The 26,682-nt window shown below is 53.6% G+C and overlaps 1 protein-coding gene across 1 annotated transcript; it reads left to right on the forward strand.

The window, feature by feature from the left end:
- On the forward strand, window positions 1-25,002 carry LOC149866813 (peptide YY-like). The gene is made up of 4 exons (XM_090041174.1): window positions 1-22; window positions 22,390-22,577; window positions 23,939-24,019; window positions 24,606-25,002. The coding sequence occupies exons 2-4, from the start codon at window positions 22,390-22,392 to the stop codon at window positions 24,628-24,630; spliced, it is 294 nt and encodes a 97-aa protein (XP_089897300.1). The 5' UTR covers window positions 1-22; the 3' UTR covers window positions 24,631-25,002.
- The last annotated feature ends 1,680 nt before the right edge of the window (window positions 25,003-26,682 follow it).

The following is a 26,682-nucleotide window of genomic DNA, read 5'->3' on the forward strand; positions in this document are numbered from 1 at the left end:
TCCCCCTTTTAAGGAGAAAAAGGTAGGAAACCACAAATTTCCCCTTGCAGGCTGGCAGAGTTCCAGCCTGCAAGGGGCTGCTTGGGCCTGGGACAGGGGAGTGGGGCAGTTGGAGGCAGAGGGTGCCACGCACGTGGCAGCCAGGCAGTGTGGAGAGCAGCTCCCGCAGCTCCCTCCAGGTAAGTCTATGCAGAGGGGCTGGGGAAGGGTAGATGGAGGCCTCCAGAGTGAGGGAGAGAGTAGAGTAGAGTAGAGTAGGGCAGGGCTGGGAACGCTGCCCAGCCGGGGTGGTGTGTGGGCCCAGGACCAGGGCAGGAACGTGTGGCTGCTGGGCCTGGCCAGGGAGCGGGACAGAGCCACAGGCAGCTTGGCCAGGGAGCAGGGGGTGGGCCGCTATTGCTGGGGAGGCAAGGACCGCCTCACCATGGCAGTGTGGCCGGAGTAGGGCTCCTGGCAAAGGCACTGAGCCTCCCTGCCCACTGGCTTGCAGAGGCCCTGCGCCAAGGACAGCAGGGTGGGGAGCCCCGAGCCTCCAGCAGGCAGCCCGCGTCTGCCTCCTACCACTGGCTTTGCTTTGGCCGTGCCCCCGCGGGGCGGGGGGGGAGCCAGGCTCTGCACTCTGCTTCAGCCTCAGCAATCCCTGCTTCCCTTGGGTGGCAGCCAGGGCTTGGGTGCTACTGGGTGGGGAGTGGGGAGCAGGGGGCTGCAGGCCCTGGCCCTGGTCCCATAGCTCTGGCAGCTGGGGGCCCCCTCAGCTGCGGGGTGCAGCCTGTGTAGCACAGCGAGAGCTGCAAGTGTGGCCCACTATGGCAAATAGGTTGAGAACCGCTGCATTAGACTGACCCTCCTTCCTACTCTGCTTATGGCCCCCAAGGAATGAGCAGCAGTGAGTGAAACACATGGTCAGTACCAGGGGAATCATGCCTCTGCTGTGGGGAGAGCTTGGGAGCCTTCAGGGAGGGCATGGGCTGATCATCGCAGCTTGTCGGTCCCTGAAAGAAAGTTATACAAAGATATATAGAAACACATTTTTCTCCTTGACCAACTCTAAACCACAGCACTAGGGAGTCCTTTCCCTACCCTATACCTCAATTTCCCCAGGGCAGGTTAGTGCTACTGACCACCCCTCTAACCTGCTCTGGGGTCTGTGAGAAGGAGCTTGATAGGGGAGGTAGCAATTGCAGTGTGATGAATGCCTCTTCAGCATGTCCATGGTGCGCGGTGCTGCAGCCACCACTACATCACAGCCCTCCCCTCCTCTCCCCTCCCCTTGCTGCTCAGAGGAGATAATTGCATCTCTTCCCAGGTTTTTTTTTCTGTCTGTAGTATTTTTTCTGTCTATTGATCCTGCATCTGCCTCAAGTGAGTGCTTAAAAAATTAGAGGCAGGAATTGATTTTGTCCTAAGTAAATAGCTTTTCCTCAGGCCCCCTGCTCCCCTCATTGATCTTGTGTGTGTGAGATCCTGAGGTGCTCACAACTCAAACTGAACAAAAATCAAGGAGGCAACCAACTGGTATACCAGGAGGAGCGAGGAGAGAGCTCCAGGGCCCTTCTGCTACAGTCCAGTCCCAGTTTTTAGGCTTGCCATCTCATGGCTGTTCAGTGGTCCCCAGGTGGTATGAGTTGCAGGTTATTATTAATGTCTATTGTAGTGCAGGGGCTACATCCAAGCCCAGCATCCTGGATGACGGGAGTGGTGCCGGCTGCCTTCTACCACCTCATTTCTGGTTGGAGATGCTGTTTCAATTGTCATGGTATCAGCCCCTGTCTGTGTTGGCCATGGGAGCTTGTGGAGCTGCAGAGACAGGATCTGAGCAACTGGGGCGGGGTAGCAGAGACCTGGGGGCGGGAGTGTCAGGCATCAACAGAGCTGCATGGGGAGCCCAGGACTAGGCTAGCAGCTGGTCAGGCCTGGGTTGCACCATCAGACCTGAGCACCCCGAGTTTCTGCTCTGTAGAGCCTACGTGCCTGGCATCCAGCACCACCAGTTGCCTATTCATTAAAGTTCCCAGGTAAGCACCTCCTGCTGGGCACTAGGAGTTGTACAACCTGTGCAGGATTCTTCCCGTGGATGGTTGTTTCACTGACAACCTTGGGTTCTGGCTGGCCTGGATATTTGCAGGCCATTCCCTGGGAGACGAGAGTGACCTAAGGAGATTGATGCCTAAGTTTAGCGTCTGTACACTGTGATGAGTAATGCCTGGTGTTTAGTGAAGGGAGAGTGTGCCAGGTGGACGGAAGCATGAAAGCCAGCTTGCGCCATGCCAGAGCTTGCACAAAGCATATGGGGAGGTGCTCTGTGAAAGCAGATCTATTGCCTTCTCGACAGGCAGCTGGGGCTGTCAGCAGATCCAGCAGCCTGATGCTGTGTGCAGTGAACTTTTCCATATTGCCCCAGTCCTGGGATCTGACCAGACACCCACCTCAGCATGTCCCTCTTCCTCCTACGTCCATCCCCTCCCCATCACCACCCCGGCTGGTCCCTCTTGCTGCTCTGCACGGAGCAGAATTGATATATTAGCAAATGGGCTAGAAGGCTTGAGTGCAGCTCCTCAGCTGCATGTGGCCTGTCTGATGGGGGTGCTGGCAATGTGCTGGGGCTCCCCTGTGCCTCTACCTGGGCTGGAAGGGGATACCCTATCTCTTCCTGTTCCTGGGTTGAATCTGCTCTAGATTGGCCATTTGTAAGGGGGCAGTGCCAAACGGAGGAGCAAGGTGCTTGCTCTGCCATTCAGCTTTTTATGCACTTTTCCTGTTCCAAGAAGATATTGGGTGGCACTGCCAGGGTGAGGCATCTTTGCCTGGTGAGTCCCGGTCTGTCCTGCTGGGGCTAAAGAGACTGTTGTGGCATGGGTCTGAAGTTCATTTCGCCTTATGGCCTGGCCCAGGAGTTGCAGAAGTGTATTAAGGCTGAAGGGGTGAATTGACCAGGTCAATGGGGCGGGGGTCCTAGTTGCTGTGTGACACATGCCTTTGTGCCCACATGCCTGCATGTGGCCTTTGAGAGTTAACTGCTTATACTGCTCATGAGCCAGTTCTGCAGCAGCTGGTGGGGCTCAGCAGAGATCCAGGGTGGCCCTGAGGCTAGAGCCCTAGCCATGGGACCTGGAGTCAGTCCCATGCTCCATGGGCACCTTGCTGGCTTCAGGAATGGGTTTGTAAAAGGATCTAGGCCAGGGGTGGGCAAAATACAGCCCATGGGCCAGATCCAGCCCACCAACAGTTTCAATCCAGCCTGTGGGTGGACAGCTGCCAACTCATTGGCTCTGGCATGCAGGCAGCTGGCAGCTCCAGCTGCTGCATCACGCTGGGCAGGCAGGTGGGACTGCTTGTGTCCAGCAGCATCAGCCCTTGACATGGCAGTATCATCTGTGGACCCAGGCAGGGCTTCCACCGTGGTGGGTGGGCAGCAGCATCAGCTGTGACACAACTGGCAGGTTCTGTGTTGGGGCTTTAGATCCTGCTGGCTGCACCCACAGCTGACACTGCTGCCTGATCACTGCGGTAGACGCCCCTGCCTGGGTGCACTGCTGAGTGTTGGGACTCCTGGCAAACTACAGCTTTGGCTGGGTTTTGGAGGGAGGGAGGGAGAGACAGAGAGACAGAGAAAAGGGAAGAGAGAGACAGACAGAGAGAGACAGAGAGGAAGAAGAGCGATGGATGTGTCCCTCCACAGGTCACAAAACTCATTAAGTGGCCTTCCAGCTGAAGTAATTACCCACCCCTGATCCAGGCACTTAAGGGGCCAGCAGGGGGTTCAAAGGCACCTTAACTCAATGCTCATGCACTTTGGACCCTCCCGTGTCTGTAGATACTTGAATCCCAATCTGTGCCATAAGGGTAAGAGCCTTTCTCTGCCTCACAGAGATGGGTGGAGAACATATTGGGTGGTGATGTGCACCAGACAAATGCCTCAGATGTGGCATAGCACCATGGATGGGGGAGGCTTCATGTGTCGTAGCGAAGGGCTGGTTTTGTATTCCCAGCTCTGCCACTGACTTGTTGCACAGCCATGGACATGCTGCTTTGTGTTTCCTTTGGTTCTGTTCTTTTCAGCAGAGAGCTGGCGCAGTGGGGCCTGATCTTGCTTTGTGTATCTGATGGCCAGTGTGAGGTGGATAATAACTGGTACCAGTGGAGCCAGGGGCCTGTCCCTTTCGCCCTCTCCCCATGGGTTAGATTGGCGGGCTTCTGCAATGCAGTCTGTGGCTGCCTCTCTCTGCCTCTGCCAGTCTGTGTCCATTCAGCTCTCGTCATTGCTGCTGCTCCCATAATCCCTTTGCTTTGGGGAAGCCACGTCCTTCCTGCTTCTGAGAAGCCCTTCCAGAAAATCCCAGTTCCCTGAGAATTCAGCAGAGGCTTCCATCCACGTGCCAGAGCTGGCAGTGCACAGGCAGATTCAAATTCTTCAGCCAGCTGTGGTGTGTCAGCTCAGCCCCCCTCTGGCGCTGCTTGAGGGAGAATGGAGATGTCCTTGCAGCAAGGAGCTGGAAGTCCTCCCTCTGCCTCCTGATGAAGGACACGAGGGATATTCCCGCAGGCGTATGGAGAACAGGGGCATTTCCTTCAGCAGAGAGAATGCTGACGAGAGGGCGATGGGAACAGCTGCACTGGGGCAAACCTTGAAAGCCTTGAGGAATCAGGGTAGGGATGCAGGGACTTGAATCAAAGCCAGGGAATTATTCATAGTGACAACGTTATTACTTGTATTGTGGGTGCGTTGAGAGCCCAGCCAGGGGGCAGGACCCATTGTGTGCACCCACAGCACAAGAAGATGGAGTCTCCTCCTGCAAGGAAAGGTGGGAGCCTCAGTGCCCCTGGCTGAGCAGAAAGCAGGCAGTGCCAATGCCCTCACCTTGCTGGTATGTCCTTCCCAGGAAAGTGGCACAATTCTGCAGCTGCAAGGGCTTGGGGACAGCTCGTGAGTAGGGCCTAGGAGCTGCCTGCCCCTCCATGGGTGCTGTATTCCCCAGTGCTGCAGCGGAGCTGGGTTCTCAGCTTGGGGGCTTGCTGGGCCATGCAGAAAGTCACAGGGGATCTGCTCAGGGATGTGGCTAATGAAAGCATTGGCCTGCACATGGCAGGAAATGAGGCTGGCTGCTCAGAACCATGACAACATTAGCATCTCCTTTCCTCGCTCCTCTTATCTATAGTCTGTCCTTTACTGTCCCTGCCTGGCTATTTTTCTCTCCCTTCCCCCACTTCTCTTCCTCTGCCTGGTTATTGGAAGCTCTCCCTTTCCCTTGTTAGCCCCTGGCATCTTCTTCCTGCACAGGGTGCTGTGGGGAGAACCAGTGTCCCCTGGTTTTGGGTTCCACAGGCCCTATATGCCAGGCTCTAGTCTGGGCAGGGGGAGGCAGGGGGACTCTTTCATGCAGGGGAGACCACTCAACTCTCAGGGACTCTGGGCTCTGTGAGACACTGGGTGTGTCTACACGTGCAATTAATGTGCCTGAATTTTCTGAATAATATTGGAACTAGCAAACAGCACATTAGACTAATTTAAAGTGCAGTAATTGTGCACATGTAAATAGTGATGCTTTATTGCACATTAGATTAGTTTAATGTGCAATAAAGTGATGCAGCCTCTATGTCTAAGTCTGTGGATCCATGAGGCTTCCCCACAGGCCCTGCTCCCATCAAATGCCCCCTCTCCTTTCCATGGGGTGTATAATTTCCTGTTCTCTTCCAGCTCTTCCCTGGCCCCTGCCAGTAAGCCTCGAGTCAGAAGCCCTGGAACAAAGGGGAGAAAGAGGGGCTATGGGAAGGGAGTGTGTGCCAAAGGGCGATGGCACTGCCCGAGCAATGGGCTTTGATTTTTAGGTGGCAGTGTCCTGGCTTTGCATGGCAGGGATCAGCTGGGGAGGCAGGATGGGTAGACACACTCTGCTCGTATTCCCTTTCTATGGGCTGTGTGCCCAATGGTGCCAGCTCTAGTCTGAGCTGCTCCCAAGGCTCAGCTCAGTATCACATGAGAGTGGGTTGGAGACCCTCCCCACATGGTGTGCAGCTGCAGGCCACACACCAGAGTCTGGCAGCTCCGCCACAACGCTGTCCAGGACCACCTGGCGAAGGGCACACTGGCTGCAGCAGGGGAGATCTCCATGAACCACACCATCCTGGACTGTGAGAGCCAGATGTGCCCTGACATTGTCATCACAAATGAGGAGGCCAAAAGGATCGTGATCGTGGACATTACCATCCCCTTTGAGAACCGGCGCCAAGCCTTCACCAACGCCTGGGCTTGCAAGTGGGAGAAGTACGCCTTACTGGCTGGCATCCTGGGGAGCTGCGGCTACAGTGTGATCGTTGACGCGCTCATCTTGGGAACTCTTGGAGCCTGGGACCCCAGCAATGAGAGTGATCTGCATGCTTGCTGTGTCTCCCGCCGCTACGCCAAGAGGATGCGCCGCCTCATGCTGTCCGACACTATCCGTTGGTCCCATGACATCTACATCGAGCACATCATGGGCCATCACCAATATATTGACCCCACCAGACCAACTGCTGCCAGACCAGACCCAGAAGGGACCCCCCTGAATCCCCCTCTGCACCTGATGGACTCCAAGAGGGATCTTCTACAATGGACCACTCCACTCCACCCAAAGAGGATCCCCAAGATAAGGATCTATAGACTGAGAAACTTTCTTCAACCTACCCCTTCACCATTGCAGATCATTGTACGGGTTTGTGTACATCTTCCCCCAGCCCCTTGCCTCAGCACCGGGCTTAGCTGGCTAACATTGTATTTTCTGTAACCTAGCTGCGTTCCCCTCCTCACCCCCATCCCTCTAATGTTAGTCCCTCACTCGGGCGCCCTGTATTTCCCTTATGGCTCTGTCATCTTTTTGGTGCATGATTCTTAACATCGACTAATAAATTCAAACCATGCTTTGCAGCTGCAGGCCCCAGAGTTGGGAGAGCTGGTCCCTGGCTCTCTCCGGTGAAAATTTTTCACTCTGATGTAGGGGGCCCAATTTGAGGGTCCCAGCTGCTAGTGGGTGGGTGCTCAGGACCATCTAGAAACACAGGGCCCTCCAAGACGCTTTGTGTTGGGTCCCCATAAAGACCCGTGCCCACTGCATTCTAGACCTCGTAGGCCCCGTTTTCCTGTTAGGGTGCAGTGAGCAGGTGCTCTGTGTCCCGATGGGGAAGGGGTTGGTGGGAGCAGCCGTACTCACTGGGCCTGGAGCTGGGACGGGGATGAAATAGCAGGGGTGGGGGAGTAGCTGGAGGTGTGGGTGCCTAGAAACGAGGATGTGCCTTTTACCTTCCCAGCTGGCTGCAAGCTGCTTTGGAAATGGCCCTGAGCTAGAGCCTGCGGCTTCTCCAGCAGCTCAGTAATTTACAGACTCCTCCACTTTTTAGGAAAACCTTGCCTCAGTCACCCAGTCCATTGCATACCGCTCCCCCACTCACTGCCTCAATCCCTGTTTCCAAGCGCAAGGGGTGGAGGCTGCTTGCAGGACCTGCTGAGGATGGGGCTGTGCATGAATGCAGGGGTGGTCTGAAGATTGCAGGGTGGTGGGAGTGTGCCTTGATCTGGGTATAGCAGTCAGTACTAAGAGTGCTCTGTGTGAGCATGACGAGGTGTGAGCACATGTGCAAGTAGATGTGTGTGACCAGGTGCGTCCTAGGGCAAGATGGTGTGCGAGGTGCTTTAAGTGCACTGAGGTGTGTTTGATGTTTGGTGTGAGTGTGCCGAGGCATGCAATGCACTTGGTGTGAGCATGCTGAGGTGTTTACAGTGCAAGGTGTGAGCGTGCAGAGGCATGCCAGGGCGCTGTGTATGCTTGAGGGGAGAGGGAGAGGGGAGGGGAGCCTAACTTGCAGAGGCATTTGCTGCTCTGGATGGTAGGTGAGCATGAGGCCCTGCTGGGTACCCTGCTCCTGTGGGGTGAGGCAAGGGTCACTCCCCAGCGGGCTGCTGGCATCTGTCTGCTTATGATCTTTCTGAGGTGGACAGCTCTGGCTTGGAGCCAGAGGAGCATGAGCACCAGGGCTGGGAAATGTGAGGTCTGGCAGTGTCCCTGCTGGCACAAGCTGCATTGCTTGCATGTGAAAGCAGACTGAGCGCCAGTGGGGGCAGCCTGGCATCCTGCTGACTGGCTTGGGCAGCGGCAGCGGGGCAGTCTGACTAAATCCCTGCTGTGCTCACAGCATGGCCCAGCCACCCTTAGACAGACCTTGCTCCCCCCACCCCTCAAAGGATCTCCGGGCCCTTGGGGGTGGGGAAGAGAGGATAATAGGGATCTCATTGTTCTCCTTCTTCTCATGTCAGCCCAGTTCCCAGTCTAGGCACTGGTAGATCCTAGACCAGTGAAATTCAACCAGGGTGCCATGGCACCCTGAGGTGCCTTGAGATCCTTTCAAGGGTGCTGAGGGGTGCCACACAATGTTAGCACTGTGGAGCATGCAAAAGTGATTCACAAGAGGATCCAGATAATTCAAATAGGAATCCATAGTTGTGATCTTCTGAGTTCTTCGCAACAGAAAAACTGCTCAATTATTTTTCTGTATTGAGAGTGAAAGCGAAGAACTGGCATTTTCTGAGGAGTGCTTTGAGTCTATCCCAGGGTGCCTTGAGTCTAAAAAGGTAGAGAACCACTGTCCTAGACAATGTGGAAGGATCAAGGCCTTACCTTACTGGAGAGCTTACGCTGCCTGCATAAGAAGCTAGTGCCACATGGTTGGAGGGCTCTGTCACCCCAGGTAGCAGATACACAAAGTCTTGGAGGATCAAGCCCCCCAATGCATCTGACCCTGAAATGCCGCTGCTTCTGGGATGATAGAAGGCACCTGTTCAACAGCTTGTAGGAACGCTGTGCAACAGATAGTAAGAAAGGGGCTGAGGCAGTATGGATGGAGGTAACCCCCCTTTGTGTTTGCCTGGACACAGGGGTGAATCTCCCTGCACCCTGGGGAAAGTTTGGTTACTGGGCACAGAGAGCAGGAGCTGGGCTTCCATGTCTGGCATCTGCAGGGAGACTCCTAGCTCGGGGGGGGAATCAGGTCCATTGGATGCTTCCAGCCCCCAGCTCAACTGTTCCCCTACTCCAGGCACACCCCTCACCTGTCCCTGTGCCCTTCCTGCCCTCTGCCGTACCCATTTCCTGACATCCCCTCTCTTCTTATACAACACATCATCCTCATCCCTGTCCTCCATCCCACCTGTTCCCTGGCACCACTGTGATAGGTGGCCAGGGTGGGGTGGGGTAGGGGTCATAAATCCTTCCTGACAGATTACTCAGGCAGCAAAGCACTTCTAGCTGGAGATTCCTGGCTAGAGGGTCTTGCCCCTCGGCTCAGGGTCAGACAGACCACCATATTTGGGCTCAGGAAGGAGTTTTACCCCATGACCAGAATGGTATGGACTGTGGGGGGTTTTGCCTTCCTCTGTAACAGGGGACATGGCCCTTTACCTGGGATCTCTTGAGTATGTATGAACAACATTTGATAGAAGCAAGATGTTGGACGCTGTGGTTCCCCTGTGTCAGGTTAGGGTGTTATGTCTTGTATTGTATCAGGGTTGACAATAGTTTTACTAAGAGGTTAGATTATGGATTGTATAGCATAGTTTGAATAGAAATGATTCTGGCTCAGATAGGGTATTGAACTACATGGCCTCTGGAGGTCCCTTCCAGCCCTACTTCTGTATGATTGGCCCTGATGTGCTGCCCTCTGAGGTGACAGGTGGCTGGCAAGTTGCTGGGTGGCGCTTACTAAGAGGTATAGTGACCTGAGCGTGAGGGGCAGTGGTGTAGAGACCCACTGTGTCCGTGATGGCTGAGGCATGAAAGGAAGTGAGGGGTTGGGGGCCACCTGGGTCACTAACCAGGGCAGAGTTGGAGCTGTGCAGGGGGAGTGTGGCCTGCTCAGCTCACAAACAGGGCATCTGAGCTGGAAGCCTGGTTGGGAGCTAGATGGGCCCTGAACTCATTGTACAACCTACTCCTAGGGCTTGGTACAGTGCCTTTGGGTCTTTCTTGCTGAGTCTATCAGGTCTCATCCACCTTCCAAGAGAAATTCATAGGCAGCTCCAGGAGCTCCACCCAGCCGGTCTCTGTGGGACTTTGTAGAAGGTCATGATGGGATAAGCTGCCCTTGGGTTACCTTTCTGAGTGCATGTGTATGTGTAAAAGTGTGAGAATGTGTGTGAGGCCAAGTGTGAGAAACTACCTTAGTGTGAGTGACAATATGTGTGAGAATAAGTGCAAGGTCAAATGTGAAACAGTAACTATGTGGGTAAGAGTGCATATATGAAGGTGTGAGTGTGAGCTAGTACCTGTGTGTGTGCAGTAGGGAGTGTGAGATTGCAGTAGTGAGTGCTTGAGTATGCGTATATGTATGCATATACCTGAAAGCTTGCCTATCTATCCCAATCATGCAGGTAGTCCAATGAAAGATATGACCCACAAGAATTCTTGGCTCTGTGTATGTCTTTGCATTTTTTTATCTATGGCTGAGTGGCAGTGAGAGTGTGCGTGTGTGTATGTTTGTGCTGGTGTGTGTAAGCATGAAGTATGTGAATGTGTAGACCTAAGTTTGTGCAAATGGTGATGCTGACGCTGCTGTCCAAGGTGAGAAGGCAGCCCATGTTGCCATACTCAGTCTGGCTTTAATCCAGCTGGCTTTGGTACTGCTAGCAGCATTAGCAACCTAAGATGCCTGGCATCCGATAGCCTCCCTGGCTTCTCTGCGGTTCGCACCAGGCTGGCCAGATGAAAACTAGCCCAAGTACATACACCTTGATGGCATCTTAGTTCCTACATGGCTTGCGTGTATGAACAGTAGGTGGGCATGTGTAGGTGAGCATGTACACTTATGTCTGAGTCTGTGAGATGGGGAGTGGGTTAATGTGTGTGTGTGTGTGCACGCATATGTGAGACTAGGTAACAGAGAATGTGAATGTGTGTGTGGGTGGGACTGGGGAAGGGTGAAAAGGGTTGTGTGTGTGTGTGTGTATGTGTGCGCACAGCGGCAAAAGCTATTGGTGGGGGTATGACTGAACACACCATTCTGGGGTCTCTGCCCCTCTCCATGTATTTCTGGGTTGTGTGCGGTGGAGAAAGGGGCTCCTCATGGCTCTGTCTCCAGGAACTGCCCTGACTCCCTTTTCTCTGTTAGCTTGACTCCAGCTGCCAGTGGGAGGGTTGTCGAAGTGTCTGAGGTTCTGCTCCCTGCTGAAGCCATCTGCATGCAGGGTGAGGTCAGTTCCAGGTTATCCTCATGGCAAAGTGCCTGCTTCATTTATTGTGGTGGGGCATTAGTGCCTCCGTGTCAGGGCTCCTGCCCTGTAATTGATATCTATGAGGCCATTTGTCAGGCACGCACATTATGCTCTTGACGCTGTGCGTCTTTGAGGATGGAGCAAAGCCTTGACAGATCAGCGTGGCTCATGCCAGCCCAGCCCTGACAACCCCCCCCCAGGGGCTGATAAAAGAGCAATGAGTATTTGCTTCTGTCTACTTAAAATGATGAGAGAGGTGATAAAGGGATAACTCGGCTTGGAGAGGGCAATAATTCTCCTCCCCTCCTGTCCAGGAATCTCAAAGCACAGTGATGATAATTAATGATGCCTCACGGCCTCACCTGGAGGCGCAGGGGCAGCTGAGTGTTGTTATACTCAATGGATGGAAATGGAGAAACTGAGGCAGAGGAAGGGAGGAAATGGCCAGGGTGATGTAGCTGGTAACGTCTCTGACAGCCAAGGGCTCCAGAATTGACAAAAATGACGAAGTATGTAAAGCAGACACAGTTTTTGTCATGGGAAAGAAGAGGGCTAAGTGACAGGGTGGGAGAGTTCCTAGGCTTCTGCTTCTACTGTGTCTGTATTAAAGGTGTGTCACTATTGCTGATTTAGCCAGCTAATTGGCACCCAGGTCTGAACTTCCCCCTTAGTCTGCCCTGGCTGCTCCCACCAATGTTACTGTCCTTGATAGCCTCTTGCGGACATCTTCCAGCGTTCCCTATGCTGCAGAAAGCTGAGTCACTCTGCTTCTTTCCCAGTGAACTGTGGGAGAGCTAATGTGTCCTTCTGGCAGCACACAGGGGAATGGCGGGAAGGCCTTGGAGGACTGTGAGCCCTCAAGGGACTTTGCCCATGTCCTCACTGCAAGGAGAGGGTTACCAGCCGGCACAATGAAGTTCCACTCTTCCCCATGCCATGCCCAGTGTCACCAAAGTCAGGTGAGAAGTGTGTGGGTAGCAGTGGGGGACACTGCTGGGGAGATGAACCCTGGTGGAACAGCACTGCCGACTGCAGAGACTGGAGAGATTTCCCAGAAAAGCCTGGTGTAGATCCTGCAGTGCCCCTGGCTGAGTCATTCATGGGGAAGGAACCCAGCTCCTCTGTATCTAGAAAAGGGGCCACAGGTGCAGACACAGCTAGGAGGAGGGTGGCAGCGGGGGATGAGAGCTTGCTTCCCAATTTCTACATCTCCCAAGAGCCCCCTTGCTTTCAGTGCCACTCATTTTTTCAGTGCAGGCCTGTTTTCATATAGACTGAACATGCACAGCTACTACTGGCTTCAGATAGGCTGTGGGTGCTCAGCATGCTCATGGAATCAGGCCTCAACCCTCTCACCCCAAACCAAAGGCTTCCCCAAGCAGAGACCCCTTCTGAAAAAATCTGCTTTGAGATGCTCTGTGCCTCAGTTTACACATCTGCAGCAATGGGAAGTGCAGGAAATGCTACTTCAGGGGTTATTTTTATTATATAAGGAATATCACGCAGTGGGAGCTTCATTTATGCTGTCTGGCTATGGTGGCATGATTCCTGATTTGAGGCCATTGGTTTCAAAATCCAGGATCTATTCTGAGCTGGGGTGGCCTACTGTGCTGGTGTAGCAGAGGCACACTAGCATCTATAGTCAAAGGCATGTGAGGGAGAGGTGTGGCCAGTGTCATACCTGGCTGTATGGGCTGTCCAGCCTGATGACCCAGTACCCATACACAGCGGTCCTCATCAGGAGCCCAGAGCAAGACTTGAACTACTGCCTGTGCAGCCATAACAAAACTTCTCCCCTCCACCTCATTGCCTGTAATAGTGAGTGACTCTACAAAGCCTTTGGAGTTCTCCTTCTCGGATGTGCTGTGACCATGCAGAATGAATTAGCAGCAAGCTACACCAAAGCTTGAGGTGCTTTGCTTGGTCCTGGGGCAAATTCCCCACTGACCTCAGCACCACGTTGCCCAGGCAGGGATTCACCAAGGCTCCCAGGACCTGGCCAATGGCTGCTAATACCAAATCCATAAAGAATGAGTTCCCTGGCATTGGGATTTAATCAGAGCAACATCCAAAGGGCAAGTCATCAGTCTATGAAGGAGCTTCGATGACTATCGATCGCGCCAGGGCACTTTCTTTGGAGTAATCAGCATGTTAATAAGTGATCCAGTAGAGAAACAGTGATTAATTAACTAATCACCTGCCCTTCTAATCATGGGAGGAGGGGGTCTGGTTGCCTGTGTGTGATTGCATAAGTGGATGCATGTATGAGTGAGCCATGGTTTGCTGTGCAGATTCTTTTTAAGCCACCTGCAGTGATTGAGTGGTGTGGGTGGGAGAGTGGCAGTGCCAGCCCCAAGGTGGGCTGCCAGCAAAGGCGGTATTAGGGCTAGCTCCAGATCCCTAGAGCTGGAGGACACTCTGCCCTGTCAAGGCTGTCTCCCAGGGACCTTCCTGCAGGCCACAGGGAGAATTTGGTCTTCAAGGCCCACTTGGTCCTAAGCCTCTTGGCTAGGTCTGGTGCTGTGTTGTGGCAGGGGCGTCCTTGCTGAGGTTTCCAAAATGGTTCAGGAGAATGTGCCCCCTGATTCCCGCTGGTCATCAAAGGAAGCTGGGGAATGTAACTCCCGTAGGCTCTTCTAAGCACGTTAGTAACCAGCTGATTTCCTGCACTCATCCCTCTGCCCAGGTGACAGGGCCAGCTCACGAGCAGGTGGCTGATATCAATACCTAACTGGCACTGGCCTGAATTAACTCTAGCCACCAAGGCCCATTTCTGATGTCTCCTTCCCCTCACCACACCCTGGACCAGGAAAGAAATGCGAAAATACTGAATGAGGAAGGGATATCATGTTCTCTCCCTTCCCTCCCCCTTTTGGTTTGCACTGCTGGCTGCTCAGGGACGTTTGTACAGAGCCTTGTACCAGAGGGCCCAATCATGGTTGGCCCCTTGGCATGACTGTACTGAACAGGAGTTGGAGTGGAATTAGGGGGTGGCTGGTTCTCAGCTGGCACCCAGCGGTGGGTTGGAGGCTCAGCTATTTCTCTGGGAAGACAAGCATCAATACATTTGTAGGGAGAGATGGCAGTGTTCAAGATACCTGGGGACTGCTCCTCACCTCCAGTGCTGTGAACACTGAGCGCTCATATAGGCACTTTCCACTGATGGATCCCAAAACAGGCCGGTATCCTTTTCTCCATTTGACAGGTGGGGAAACTGAGGCAGAGAGCGGAGCAGTGACCAACCCATGCTCACTCAGAAGGAGCCAGGGATAGTACTTGGGTGTCCGAAATTCCAGTCTGGTGCTGTACCCACTGGATCACCCAGGGTTAAAGTGCTAGAGGCTCTGATGTGTGAGACGGCAGAGGGACTATGGCAAACAAGATGGTCCTGTGGGGGAAATACAGATTGGTAGATTAGAGCATCCCTAAGCCTGCTCTAACTAGTGCCAGGGACCCAACCAGTTCTGAAGGCAGGGAGCACCCCTGCCTTCCCCTTGGGGTGGCATAGCTGAGTCCTTTCCCCACAGAGGGCACATGCTAGGGCTGGGGGCATGGTTTATGCTGGTGTGTTTGGGCTGAGGGTGGCAGGTTGCTTAGGCTCTGAGCCTCTTTGGTTTCCCGTTCTGAGTGAGCTACGACAGGGCAGAGAGGACAGAGGCCATCAGAGGGATTTATTTGCTGCGCCACAGGATTGGAAGTGGAGCCAGCTGGGAGATAACACTTTGTACCAAGCCAGAGCAGGGGACTCATTGCGCGAATCCATCACCGGACGTGACTAATGCCCAGGGAGCGTCACAGCCCTCAACAGCGCTGATGAGCTGGCTTAGGCTTTGCCTTGGCTCTCAGAGTATGGTGTGGATGGAGCAGCCAGGGGCTGACTTGCCCAAGGCTCCTGAGCTGGGACTGATGATTAATCCACCCCCAGGGTCTTAATCCCAGGCCCAGACTCGCTGGGACTAGCAGAATCATCCTCTCCCCTGATGTAGGGTGAACCCCCTCAGCCCTATGCCCAGCATAGTCAGGGCTCACTGTCGTGATTCACTGCTGAGTGGACTGAGGCATGAAGTCCTCTCCAGCAGCAAGAGCCACACCAGGCCCCACAACCTCCACCTTCTGTGCAAGGCAGGTGCTTTGATGTTCTTGAAATCCAGAGCAAGTGCTTCATAAGGAACCAAACACCTTATCCACCCGGGTACAAGCTCCCCCTCAACTTATGGATTCAACTAAACAGGATTTGCTCCAGAGCCGGATGCTTTAATGTCACACTCTACAAGATTGCCTTAAAGGACAGTCCAATATGTGAATGTGGTGATGCACCATGGACTACTGAGCACCTCCTCATGTGTGCAGCACACCCACGCACCCAGGATGAGAACCTGGCAAGTGTCAATGATAAAGCAGTTGTGAGGCTCCACCGCATTAATGATGTGCAGAGCGGGAAATGAAGCATACAGGAGAAGAAGAGAAGAATCCAGAGCAAGTTGTTAAGTCCCCACAAACAGCAAACACCCTACCAACACAAGGCCCTCCCTGCCCACTCCTCTGCCTGGGGGAGAGGGTTAGTGGACAAACAACAGGTGACCCACATGATGCCATACCATGTCACACCCTGCTGGGAAGCCCACTGCATCCTCTGGGATGGGCTTGGTATATGACTCTGCAAGAGGGGAATAGCCAGCCCTGCTGGGCTCCATCTCCATTCAGCACACTGGCCCCTGGTGCTGAGCTGGAGTGGACAGTGGGAGCTTTTCACATGGAGTGGACAAGTCCCTCAGAGATGGTGAAGTGGTTTGTGTCTGCCCAAAGCATGGCCTGCACTGCAGGGCTTTTGTAGCTGTGCCAGAGAGGAGGCATGGGGGAACATTGCTGAGGCTTCTGGATTAGTGCAGAGGGGCACAGAGTTCCTGCTGTGTAACTGTGCCCCCCAGCCTCCCTGCATCCGGCCAGGCATCACCCCCCTGTGCTGTGGGGTTTCGAGTCCCTTCTCTGCACTCCCTGGGGCTGGCTCCAGACCTGCTCCCTGGGCAGCGGCATGCGTGTGGCCCCCAGGGTGGATTATTACGGAGGGTCTTCTAGTGGCAGTGCGACTCAGTGGCCAGATCCTAACTGTGATCCAGGAGCCCCAGGCTCCGGTCCCCGCTCTGCCTCTCTGTTTGGCATGTCACTTTGAGTGAGTTGTTTCTCTTGGACTGGTTCCCCCTTCTGAGGATCTGCCACATATATTCTGGCTGGCAGCTCTGTGGGACTGGGCTGCCCCTTAGCAGGTGTTCGAACAGTGCCCAGCATGGACAGGACCCAGCTGCTGCACTGTCGTCTCCAGCCCTGGAGCCTGTCTGCCAGGCTCCAGGCTCCTCCTAACCTCTTGCAAGGGCAGGAAACAGCCTCACTCCCACTTTCCAGCTGTGCTTTACTGAGGCACAGCAAGCTAGTGACTTGCCCAAAGTCACCCAGAGAGTTAGTGGCAGAGCCCAGAACTGTAACCATTGCCAGTGCATAACAGGTTAGGAAAGTTTGCCGTTTATTCTCCTGTCCTTTCTCCTTCACTGCTGAGTCACTACGTGTGCACATCCTTTTATTTAGAGCCGTTCATGCATCCACCCCTCATTTCTGCTCACCCAGGCCACCAACTGCTTTGTTCAGCAGTAAACTCCCTCCTTTCCCTGCAAGGTGACCTGTAGTGGCCCAGCTGCGGAGAGAATAGGGCTCAGCTGCAGAGCCCTGAGATCAACCATGGATTCACACAATGCAGTATAGTCGTCATTCACTTCTGTGGCTTTCTACCTGGGGCTGATAGCTTGTGAACATGGGGGCTGGAGAGCATTGCTTCACAAGCTGGGAGCTGCCCTTCCCCTTTGCAATGGAGCTAGGGGCCAGGACATCAGGCTAACTAATATGCTACCAGCTGGCTCTAGTTACCTGAGTTGGCTTGGTTGTCAGTGGCCTGACCACCCCCAGTTGCCCACACTGTGTGTCTGCCTGCTTTTAAGTAGTGTCCTTTTAGTGCCTACCCAGCAGAACAGACACTTCCTACTTAGTCTTGGGCTTCTGACACCCTGGTTTGGGTTTCCTTGATCATGCTTGTTTGTTCCTGGTTTCTTGTGCCCTGGGTCCTGGTTTCAGGCTCTGAACTGCCTTGCCAGCTCCTCAAACCCTTGTGCTTCCAGGCTCCTGTGCTCTGACAGCCAGCTCGTGGCTTAGCTTAGCTATTGTCCATGTCCTAGTCCTGTACAACTGTAGATTCCTGCTTCAGACATTCTGGCTAGTGATGCTGGTGTGGATCCCTGCTCCCCTGTTCCTGACATGCCCTTGTCTGTGTGATGCTACCAAGGGGGACTGCCTACATCCTGGTCCCTTATAGAGCTTCGTCTTCTGGTCTGCTTGCTTCTGATCCCCTGATTCCCTGCTCTAATCTGGACCCTTGATACCCACTTTCTGATGCCCTGAGACTTCCTGGAAGAGGGGAAGCAATCAGCCTGGTCCCAGATAGGGTCAAGCTCTGAGCACCTGTATTCCAGTTGTGCCCCTGCCTGGGACTCAGCAGTTGTTCTCAGCCCTATCAAGCTATAAAATAAACCAGAAGAGGGCTTTAATCTGGAAAAGAGTTTGCCTATGCAGTGAATTACAGTATTTCCCTCCCTCTGGACCAGTGCAGGGGGGTCAGGTGCCTGGTAGTAACCATTTGCCTTTGATTGGCACAGGCAGGGCACATGCCCAGATGTGCAGACCAGGGGCTAGGTAGACATTTGTCTGAGATCCTCACTTAAGTCCCTGGAGGCTTCATAGCCTGGAGTAAAGTCCCCACCTCCTAGCAATAATTGTAATGATTAGGTGGTAGTGCAAAGAGAGGCAGTGGCACAGTGGGTGCAGTGACCACAGATGTGTCCATCTAAGCCTGGTTCTGGACTTGTTGTAAGCAAGGGCACCTATTATTCAGGCTGGGATGGCAGAAGCAGCTGAGATGGTGCTGGCTGCACTGCTCCTTTGTGTGATGTGGTCTGTAGAGTCTGATGTGCCTGGACCCTGCTGGATTTGCTGCTAGACTTTTGGCCTGCAGGTCCCAGTAAGGGACTGAGGCTGTCCTAGGTGCTGTTCAGACAGGTAACACAAAGGTGAGCCCTACTCCAAGAAGGCTGCAGTATGAATATTTAGTGATCACTCCTCACCCTGCAGCATGACTGAAGGAGGTGTGGGGAAGGGTGTGAAGACAGTCATCAGCAGTCCATTCCAGGAGCACTTCCTTCAGGGACCATTTGGAGAACTTCCTGCAGCTTGGGCTGGACTTTCTCTATCTTGAGCTCCAGTGCCATTTGTCTCCCTACCAGTGTCTCCACACTCCTTCCCTTCCCTGTGCCCCTGACTGCCTTTTCATGGAGTTGGCCCCTTCTTCCTCCCAGAACATCATCCTGAGCCTAATGTATCACTAGCTGCCATTGCCCTGCTGGCTCTAGAGGTGGCTTGGTCCTCTGCACCCAGCCAGCTTCAGCTGTGCTTCAGCTGCCAGTTCTGGGTGCATACCGCACCCAGAACAATGGGGCTTCATTTGGGCTGCTCTGTAGGCATCGGCAGAATGAGTGGTAATGTGTCCCGCCTCCGGCTCATCTACACTGCCCCAGTCCTCAGGTTTGGGAATCACAAGGACTGAGCTTATGGCTGGTTCTTATGCAGGGACCAAAGAGAGATGGCAGGAGGAGTACAATGTGTGTGTCTGTCTCTCCTCTCTGTCTCTGCCTGTCTATGAAAGCATTGGCATCCTATATATCCTAGTATCTACCTGGAAGGTAGAGAGGAACAGAGGAAGCAGACAGATGTTATTATAGGTCTTCTGTGCTGATTGTTACCTGTCTACCCATTGTGGCCTTTATTTCTGTCTGGAATTCCAGAAGCCCATCTGTTCGTCTGTCCTTTCTTCTGTCTCCTCCTTTTTATTAGTCCAGGTGCCCCTGGTGCAGGCAAATCTACCCAAGTGATGCTCCAGCATATGCAGCCTGTTGTACCTCCTGGGGGCTTTCGCCTCTGGGTTGGCACATGGCAGCTTTTCACTGCGCACAGTGATGCTGTGGAGCAGCTGAGGGCAAGGTTTGAGGCTTTAGCTGTGGGGCTAGAGAGGGAATTGGGGGACTATTCCTTGTGTTGGGAATTGGCTTGGGCTTCATTGCTGGCACCGTGATGCTGCCAGGGGTCTCCAGTGAGCACCAGGGCCTCTGTGCTACCTACTCCCTGCCCTGAGTCCTGAGTCCCCCGTTTTGGGTCTACTTGCAATACCTGTCCTGGATCCCACCACCCACCTGCTGGTCTAAACTTCCCATTGCTCCAGGAGGGTCTGGGCTGGAGCGATGCCCATACGTTGTTCCATTCTGCCCCACCTGCTCTGGTATGCACTAGGGAGGGGAGATGCATGGCTGCTGGGAGCACATTGATCAACAAGTAATGGGGGGAGGGGCTGGGGGGGAGGAGCATGTGCTCCTCCCTGAGTCTCTTAGAGCCAGCTGGAATATAAAGCCCCCAGGTGCTGAGCGGACAGCAGAGGAACGTTTGCACGAGCAGCAAGAGGCATCCGAGACTCCAGGTTCTGCCCTCTGAATCCAGCCTCCACCTGATCTTCCTTCCACCTCCTGCCCCAGACGCCTCCCCACAGTGAGTAGCTTTGTTGGGGTTAGCTAGGGCTCTCTGCTACCCTCTGCCACTACAAGGGTCCACTGGGCAGCAAGGGGGTGAGACCAAGCAGGGGCAAAGGGACAGGTATTGCAAGGGGACACACTGAGCAAACAGAGCTGCTTGGGGTTGCAAGGCAGGGGGTAAGGTCTAGGTGGACAGGCCAATGGCAGTGTGCCCAAGGGGAGTGTGATTTGGGTCACTTGTGATGGGGTTGGGCATGCATGGGTGGGGAGAGGTGACCCCATGTCTCTTGTTCCCATCAGTATCCACCAGTGCAGCCATGGGGGGGAGCTAGCGGCCAAGGAAAACTGTGAGAGGGGCCAGGAGCAGTGAGACCCTACCAACCTCAAGATCTCTCTTGCTCAGTAAGGGAGTAAGCTCTAGTGAGGCTGGGTGTGTGCAGAGGAGGCAGCACAGGGCAAGACAGCACTTACGTGTGTGTGATGAGGAGATGCTATATCACACTTTCAAGAAAGTGGAGGTTGGGAGGGGGTGCTTGCACAAGGGAAACAAATGTCAGGTTGATCACAGCCCTGGTGTCACCTCAGAGCTGCATAAGGGTAAACCCACCCCAGCTGAGTGGCTTTCAGCTGCTCAGTTTTGGCAGCATCCTTTTGAGCCCCTGGGACAGCTTAGAAATGGGACCCACAGCTGGCAACACTCCCTGTGTAACATGATGGGCCACTGGGTATCTGGAGCACCTGCATGGCAGGTGAATCCAGCACAGTGTCTGGCAAGGCACTGCTCTGGCCAAGCACATAACAGGCAATGCACATGCACCTTTCCCTCCCTCAGCACTGTATTGACAATATGGGTGTAGCAAAGACAACACAGGAACCACCCTCCCATATGTTCCCTGGCTCTCTCTCTCTGTCTCACACACACACACACACACACACACACACACACACACACACACACGAAATGCATACATAAAGAAAAGAAGTACATATAGACCATACATATGGCATCTGCTGAAAAGCAAGAGGGGTCCTTCATTTGTTATCTGAACAGTGTAGGCATGTATACAGTGCAATAGGAATAATAGTAGCACAGACACATGAGCTCATGCATAAGCAGAGGAGGCTGCACATATGGATACCAGCATAATTCCATTGTCTCCTGTAGTTTACGCTGATTTACACTGGAGTGTCAGAGAACAGACTCTGATCCCCAATGCCTCTTTCATATATAGGGTATCAAATGATGATTGAACTGATACTTGCTACAGTTTTTTTGCAGGCAAGTTTTCAAGAGCTACCTGAATATAACAGCATATTAAATAACATATTTCAGATACTATCATAATGTATTTGATGCATTGTTGCTGTTAGATCTATTATTCACATAGTATTTGGGATATAATATATGAAACAGATAGTTAGGACCTATTCTGATCTTCGCATTGGTACAAACCAGGAGTCACTGTTACAGTGCTGTAGGTGATAATGGATTTGGGGTCCAGTTGTTGAATACCTGCTGCATTCCAACCCAGGGCTGGCTGCATGAAAGAGGCTGGAAAAGTGATTCCTGTTCATGGGTAGGATTTTTCACATGGAGCCTGGAGGGCAGAGAGGACCTATTCCTGTTGGGCATCATTGGGAGTGGGGCACTGATCTGGGCTCCATTGAAAACCCCAGTTTCTGTGTGTGTATAGGGAGGGCCAGATTCACCCTTTGGTTAGAATCATGGAGCCCTATTGTCTTCTGTGGGGCTGCACCTATATGAAGGCATGAAGTTGTCTGCCTGCAAGACTTTGAGGGCCCCGGGGATGAGCCTCTTACTAGATGGAACTGCAGGTACCCAGAGGACAGTAATGAGAGGGGACAAGAGGACCAGAGGTGCCACTTTGTTTTCTAAAGGCACCTTGACTTCATGGCCCAGCAGGCAGGAGAGCAGCTGAGGACTTGGCAAATGGGGCTGCAGGTTCCTGCTCTGCCACTGACTTTGTGACCTTGGGCAAGTCACTTAAAAATCTGTGCCTCAATTTACCTTTGGCAAATGGGGATAATGGGGCATAAGGATAAATGCATGAAAGGGTCAGAGTTGCAGAGACAGCACAGTGATGGAAACTGTAGAACTACTCTGGGGAGGTAAGGGATGAGAGTCTCAGATAGCTGGGAGCAGTGGATTCTTGGTCCATGAAAGATTAGAACACCCTCCTGAGTGCCTGTCCTTGGAGGGGGCAAGGCAGCCCCTGGATGTTGGGGCTACAGGGAAAGTGGGGAGCTGGAGAAGCTCCTTGTCCCCACTGGGGGTGGGGCATGAGTGCAGTTGGCAGCTGAGTGGGGGACATCCCCTAGGGAACTGCGGCACAGAGAGTAGGCAGGGCTTTCCAGAGCAGGTCAGGGGCTAAACAGGATTGGAACCCAGTTGTCCTGATTCCCACTCACGTGACCTAACCATGCAGCCAGGCCAGGGCCTCAAACCTGACCACAGGCTAGGAAGAGGGGAGGTACCTTGCATGGATGCTGCACCCATGGCACTCTGCCTCTCTGTAGATGGTCGGCTCTCTGAAGCTCTGGCCCCTGTTGGTTGCTGTGACGCTCTGCGTGCTGTTCTGCCTGGGCACCTTGGTAGACGCCTACCCTCCAAAACCAGAGAATCCTGGAGATGACGCATCCCCTGAAGAGATGGCCAAATACTTCTCTGCCCTTCGACATTACATCAACCTGGTGACAAGGCAGAGGTGCGCTGGGCACATGCGAGCTTGCGTGTGCATGCGTGTGAATGTGTGTGGGGTGCCCATGTTTGGGCACAGGGGTGGGTGTTGATGCTGTGGGGGTAGCTGCAGGTGCTTAGGATCATGGGAGTTTCTGCTGTGCCTTTAGGCTTGTGCACAGATAGCTGTGGGTTTTTGCACACACATGCAGGAGTGCTTATGTGTGCACAGACACATGCAACCCTGTTTGAGCATTGGTGCATCTGGGCACTTGTGGGTAGGTATGTGTGCACAAGTGTTTGCTTTGCCCGTGTGCATGGTTGTGAATGTGTGTGCCTTCTTTGGTGTATGCATTGGTACACAAATCTGAGCACTTGCCTGTTTTCCTAAGTGGGTGTGCATGCTTATGTGTGGGAGGGGATTGGTATTGTGTGCATGTGGGGAAGGGCAGGCTTTTACTGCCCTTGTGCCCAGTCCTGGCAAGATCCATCCCCTGTGCCATTCTCAGGTCTGTGCTCTAGCTCCTGTGGGAGCATCCCATGTTTTATTCCCCCTCTGACCTGGATAATTTCCCAGTGGAGTGCCTGGAAGAGGCAGGCTTTTGCATTGCGCTGGCTCTGGGGGTCTGTCTGGGGAGCACAGCGGAGATGTGTGCTATAAACTGAGACATTAAACACCAGCTCCATCCTACATACATGCACTCCAACACTCATATACCTCTGTCCCACCTACTCGCCCCCATCCACTGCTTCATGCCACTTCACCCTTCATGTGCACACATGCAGACTCAAACACTTTTGCCTACCTACCTATGAACGTGTGGATGCGCATGCACGCACACACACACCTCTGCCTACCTTTCCCCCCACCCCTCCATACACATATTCAAACAACTCCGGTTGCCTTCCCACACATGCGAACACATGCACACTCAAACACCTCTGCCTACTTGCACACACATGCACATACATACACACACACACACACACAAACACCTCTTTCCATTTACACACATACCCACATGCAAATACCTCTGCCTAACTTCCTGCACACACAAGCACATATGCACCCATTCATGCAAAAACCTCTGCCTACCTTCACTCACACACATGCATTCAGGCATTTCTGCCCTGCCTGCCTCTCCATACACACACTGGTTCATGCCCCATTCTCCCTCCATGCACATACCTACACACATGCTGCCTCTCATCCCAGCCCCTCTTTGATGGCCTGGCTGAGCCCTGCTCATGCTGGCACCTGCCTTTCCCCTCCCGCCTACCCTCTCCAGTGCAGCGGTTGTGCCAGAGGGTGAGGGTGGTTCTGGGCTGTGCTGCCAGCTGGGGGTGGCAGCCTGTAGGAGGCACCTTCAGTGCTCTGTCTGCCCACAGGTATGGGAAGCGATCCAGCCCTGAGGCCTTGGTGTCTGAGCTGCTGTTTGGGGACAGCAGTGATCACGCTGGGAGATCACGGTAAGCATGAGCCCACCCCTGCAGCTCCCTTCACCTTAACATGGCTGCCTCCTCACTTGCTTGTCTGCTGGGTCCTCACCTCCAGGAGGGTCTGCAATGCAGGCTTTTTGTTGTCTCCCACCAGCTGGGAGCTGGCTGTCAGACAACTCAGATCCCAGGACTCTGGCTTGGAGTTGAAGCCTAGAGCAGAGCCCTATGAGCCAAACTTACCCTGGCCCCTTCTCAGATGTGCTGCCATGGGACATCCTGGCTCAGCCTTCCTCAAGCTGGGGAGAGCTGGTCTGCCAGCCTCCGGCTGACACTAATATGTGGCCATAATCTCACTTCCATGCCCCAGCATCCCAGTAGGGCTGGGGGGATGAGAAAGCAACCTGCCCTGTGATAGAGAGGGGCTGAAGTGCTGGCGATGGGACAGTCCCCCCTCTTGGCTCCTGACTGTAGCTGGCTGTGGGGTGAGGGGCAAGGCCAAAGGGAGATGGAGATGGGGCTCCTGGTGAGGAGGATGTGTGGTGTTTTTGGTGGGTGGGCAGGAGGGAATAGAGGTATTCAGGGCTCTGTGTTTAACCTCCCTCCTGCTTTCCCACAGGTATGAGGACTCCTCCATGTGGTGATCAGCCTCCTGCCCTCCCCCATGGCCTCTTTTTAAATGTTTTTGTGTTTATTTGCATTTTAATTGAGCCCCTCCTCCCAGGACCTGGAAATCTTTTTGTGAAGGTCTCCTTGCTTCCTGCCTCTCCCATCCAGGCCTCCCACTCCCCTGGCCCCTCCCCAGGCACCCTGAGTCCCTTCTCTCCCCACTCCCAGCTCTGGGAAGGGATCCTTTCCAGCTCTTGAAGCCCATGTGGTGCTGAGGACCCCCCCATGCCCCAGAAGGGGGGAGGCACTGAGATGGGGCTGTGCTCCGGGGTGGGGTCAGGGTTGGTGGGGCAGGTGGTTTGTCTGTGTACCCATGTCAATGTGCTACAGCCAGTCGCAAAGACTGAGCCCCCCCGGGTTGATTTTTATTTTATACGTTGTTTATAGACACATTTGCAATTAATTCTCTGGTCTCTGCCTCCACAATAAAGAGCAAATTTCATGGAAACCAGTGGCCTCTGGAGCCTTTCTGTTCTTGGTGGGCTGCAGCATCAGGGGCCTGGGCAAGCATGGCTGGGGCAATGGGGAAGGTGTGCACACTCAGGTCCTACAGCACCCACACGACAAGCAGGGGCATGCATGGCAGAGCAAGGGATAGGAGGGTGTGTATGGGGAGAGAGGGAAGGATAGAGAGTGATTAGGAGTTGGCTAGATAAGGGCTGTATATGGAAATGGATGGATAAATACAGGAGTGTGTGTGATGGGTGGGTGCATGTGGAGACAAAGGAGCATCAGGAGTGTATATAGGGAGGGATGGATGTATGGGAAGAGAGGGAGGGACAGTTACAGAGATGGCTGGTGTCTATGAGAGTGGGTAACATCAGTGGCCAGGTGGGTGTGTAGGTAAGTGAGAATAGGCGTGGGTTGATGGATAGGGAAGTTAGTCACATTTTCACATAAGACCTTTTTTGGCAATGTGTAAAGCTCTGCCAACAGCAGGATCTTTCACACACGCAGTGAAGGGGTCATGGGGTTTAAGATTAGGCCTTTGGCACCTACAGGCCACAGCATCACCAGGTCAATCCCAGCTCCAGCTCATCTGGGGTCCTTCCATGAAGTTCCTATTTGGGGGACGAGGTGACCTGGGTAGACCAGTGGGAGCCACAAGCCCTTGATGGGAGGGCTATAAAACCCTCCCACTTCCTGCAGGGCCTTGTCTCAATGGCGGCATTGTTGGGTGCTGCTGTCTTGGACCTTCCTGCTTGATCCTGTCTTGTATCTCCTGGTTTGATCAGCTGTTTGCCCTGCCCATGACCTTTGGTTTGACATCCTAACAAATGCGCTGATACTTGGCTTTGACCTCGGTTGCTTGTCTTCTGGTCAGCCCCTGAAGCTAGTCCTAGCATCCTAGGTCCTGCTTACTGTGACTGGTTCCCTGGGTCCCTCTTGTTGGCACCCTGGCTTCATTCTTGCTGCAGATTCCAGCCTTACTGGCTTGTGGCTTAGCTTGGTGATGATCACCCACATCCTGGTCCTGTATGGCTGCCTGCCTGCTCTGGATGACCTGGTTAGGGACTCCAGTTGGGATCCCTCCCCCTGTTCCTGACCTCTCCCTCCTGCCTCGACCCAGGTGATCACCTACATTCCAGTCTGGAGCAGATCTGGAGGCTGGGTGCAGGGGATGTGGTATGCAGTGGTGCGGTTGCTGCCTTTCCTTACAGTCCTCCTCCACTCAGAGTTTCAACGTAACTTTGGTGATGTCAAATGTTCTGCCACACTTGAGATGTGGAGTAGTCCAGTCATAGGCTCAGCATGGTGTCCTACAGTGTGACAGCTGGGAGGAAAACATGTGTTGGGTTATATGTGATGATGCACCGTGTTGTTTGCACCCCTTTTTCAAATTCTAAATCTGCTCTTGGTCCCAGTCCCTTAGAGACCTCGGCCTCCTGGCCTGCGCCTGATCTCCTCACACTAATTGGACCCTTGTTGATAACAGGTTTTTATGAATCCAAAATAAGTTTTTTTTCTGAACTCTTCATTTGACAGGGAGGGAAGTCTTCAAAAAGAAATCACCCAGAATTTAAAGC

This window comes from Crocodylus siamensis, chromosome 4, assembly GCF_052110815.1.
Source record: "Crocodylus siamensis isolate JL-2025a chromosome 4, ASM5211081v1, whole genome shotgun sequence".
Classification (NCBI taxonomy): Eukaryota; Metazoa; Chordata; order Crocodylia; family Crocodylidae; genus Crocodylus; species Crocodylus siamensis.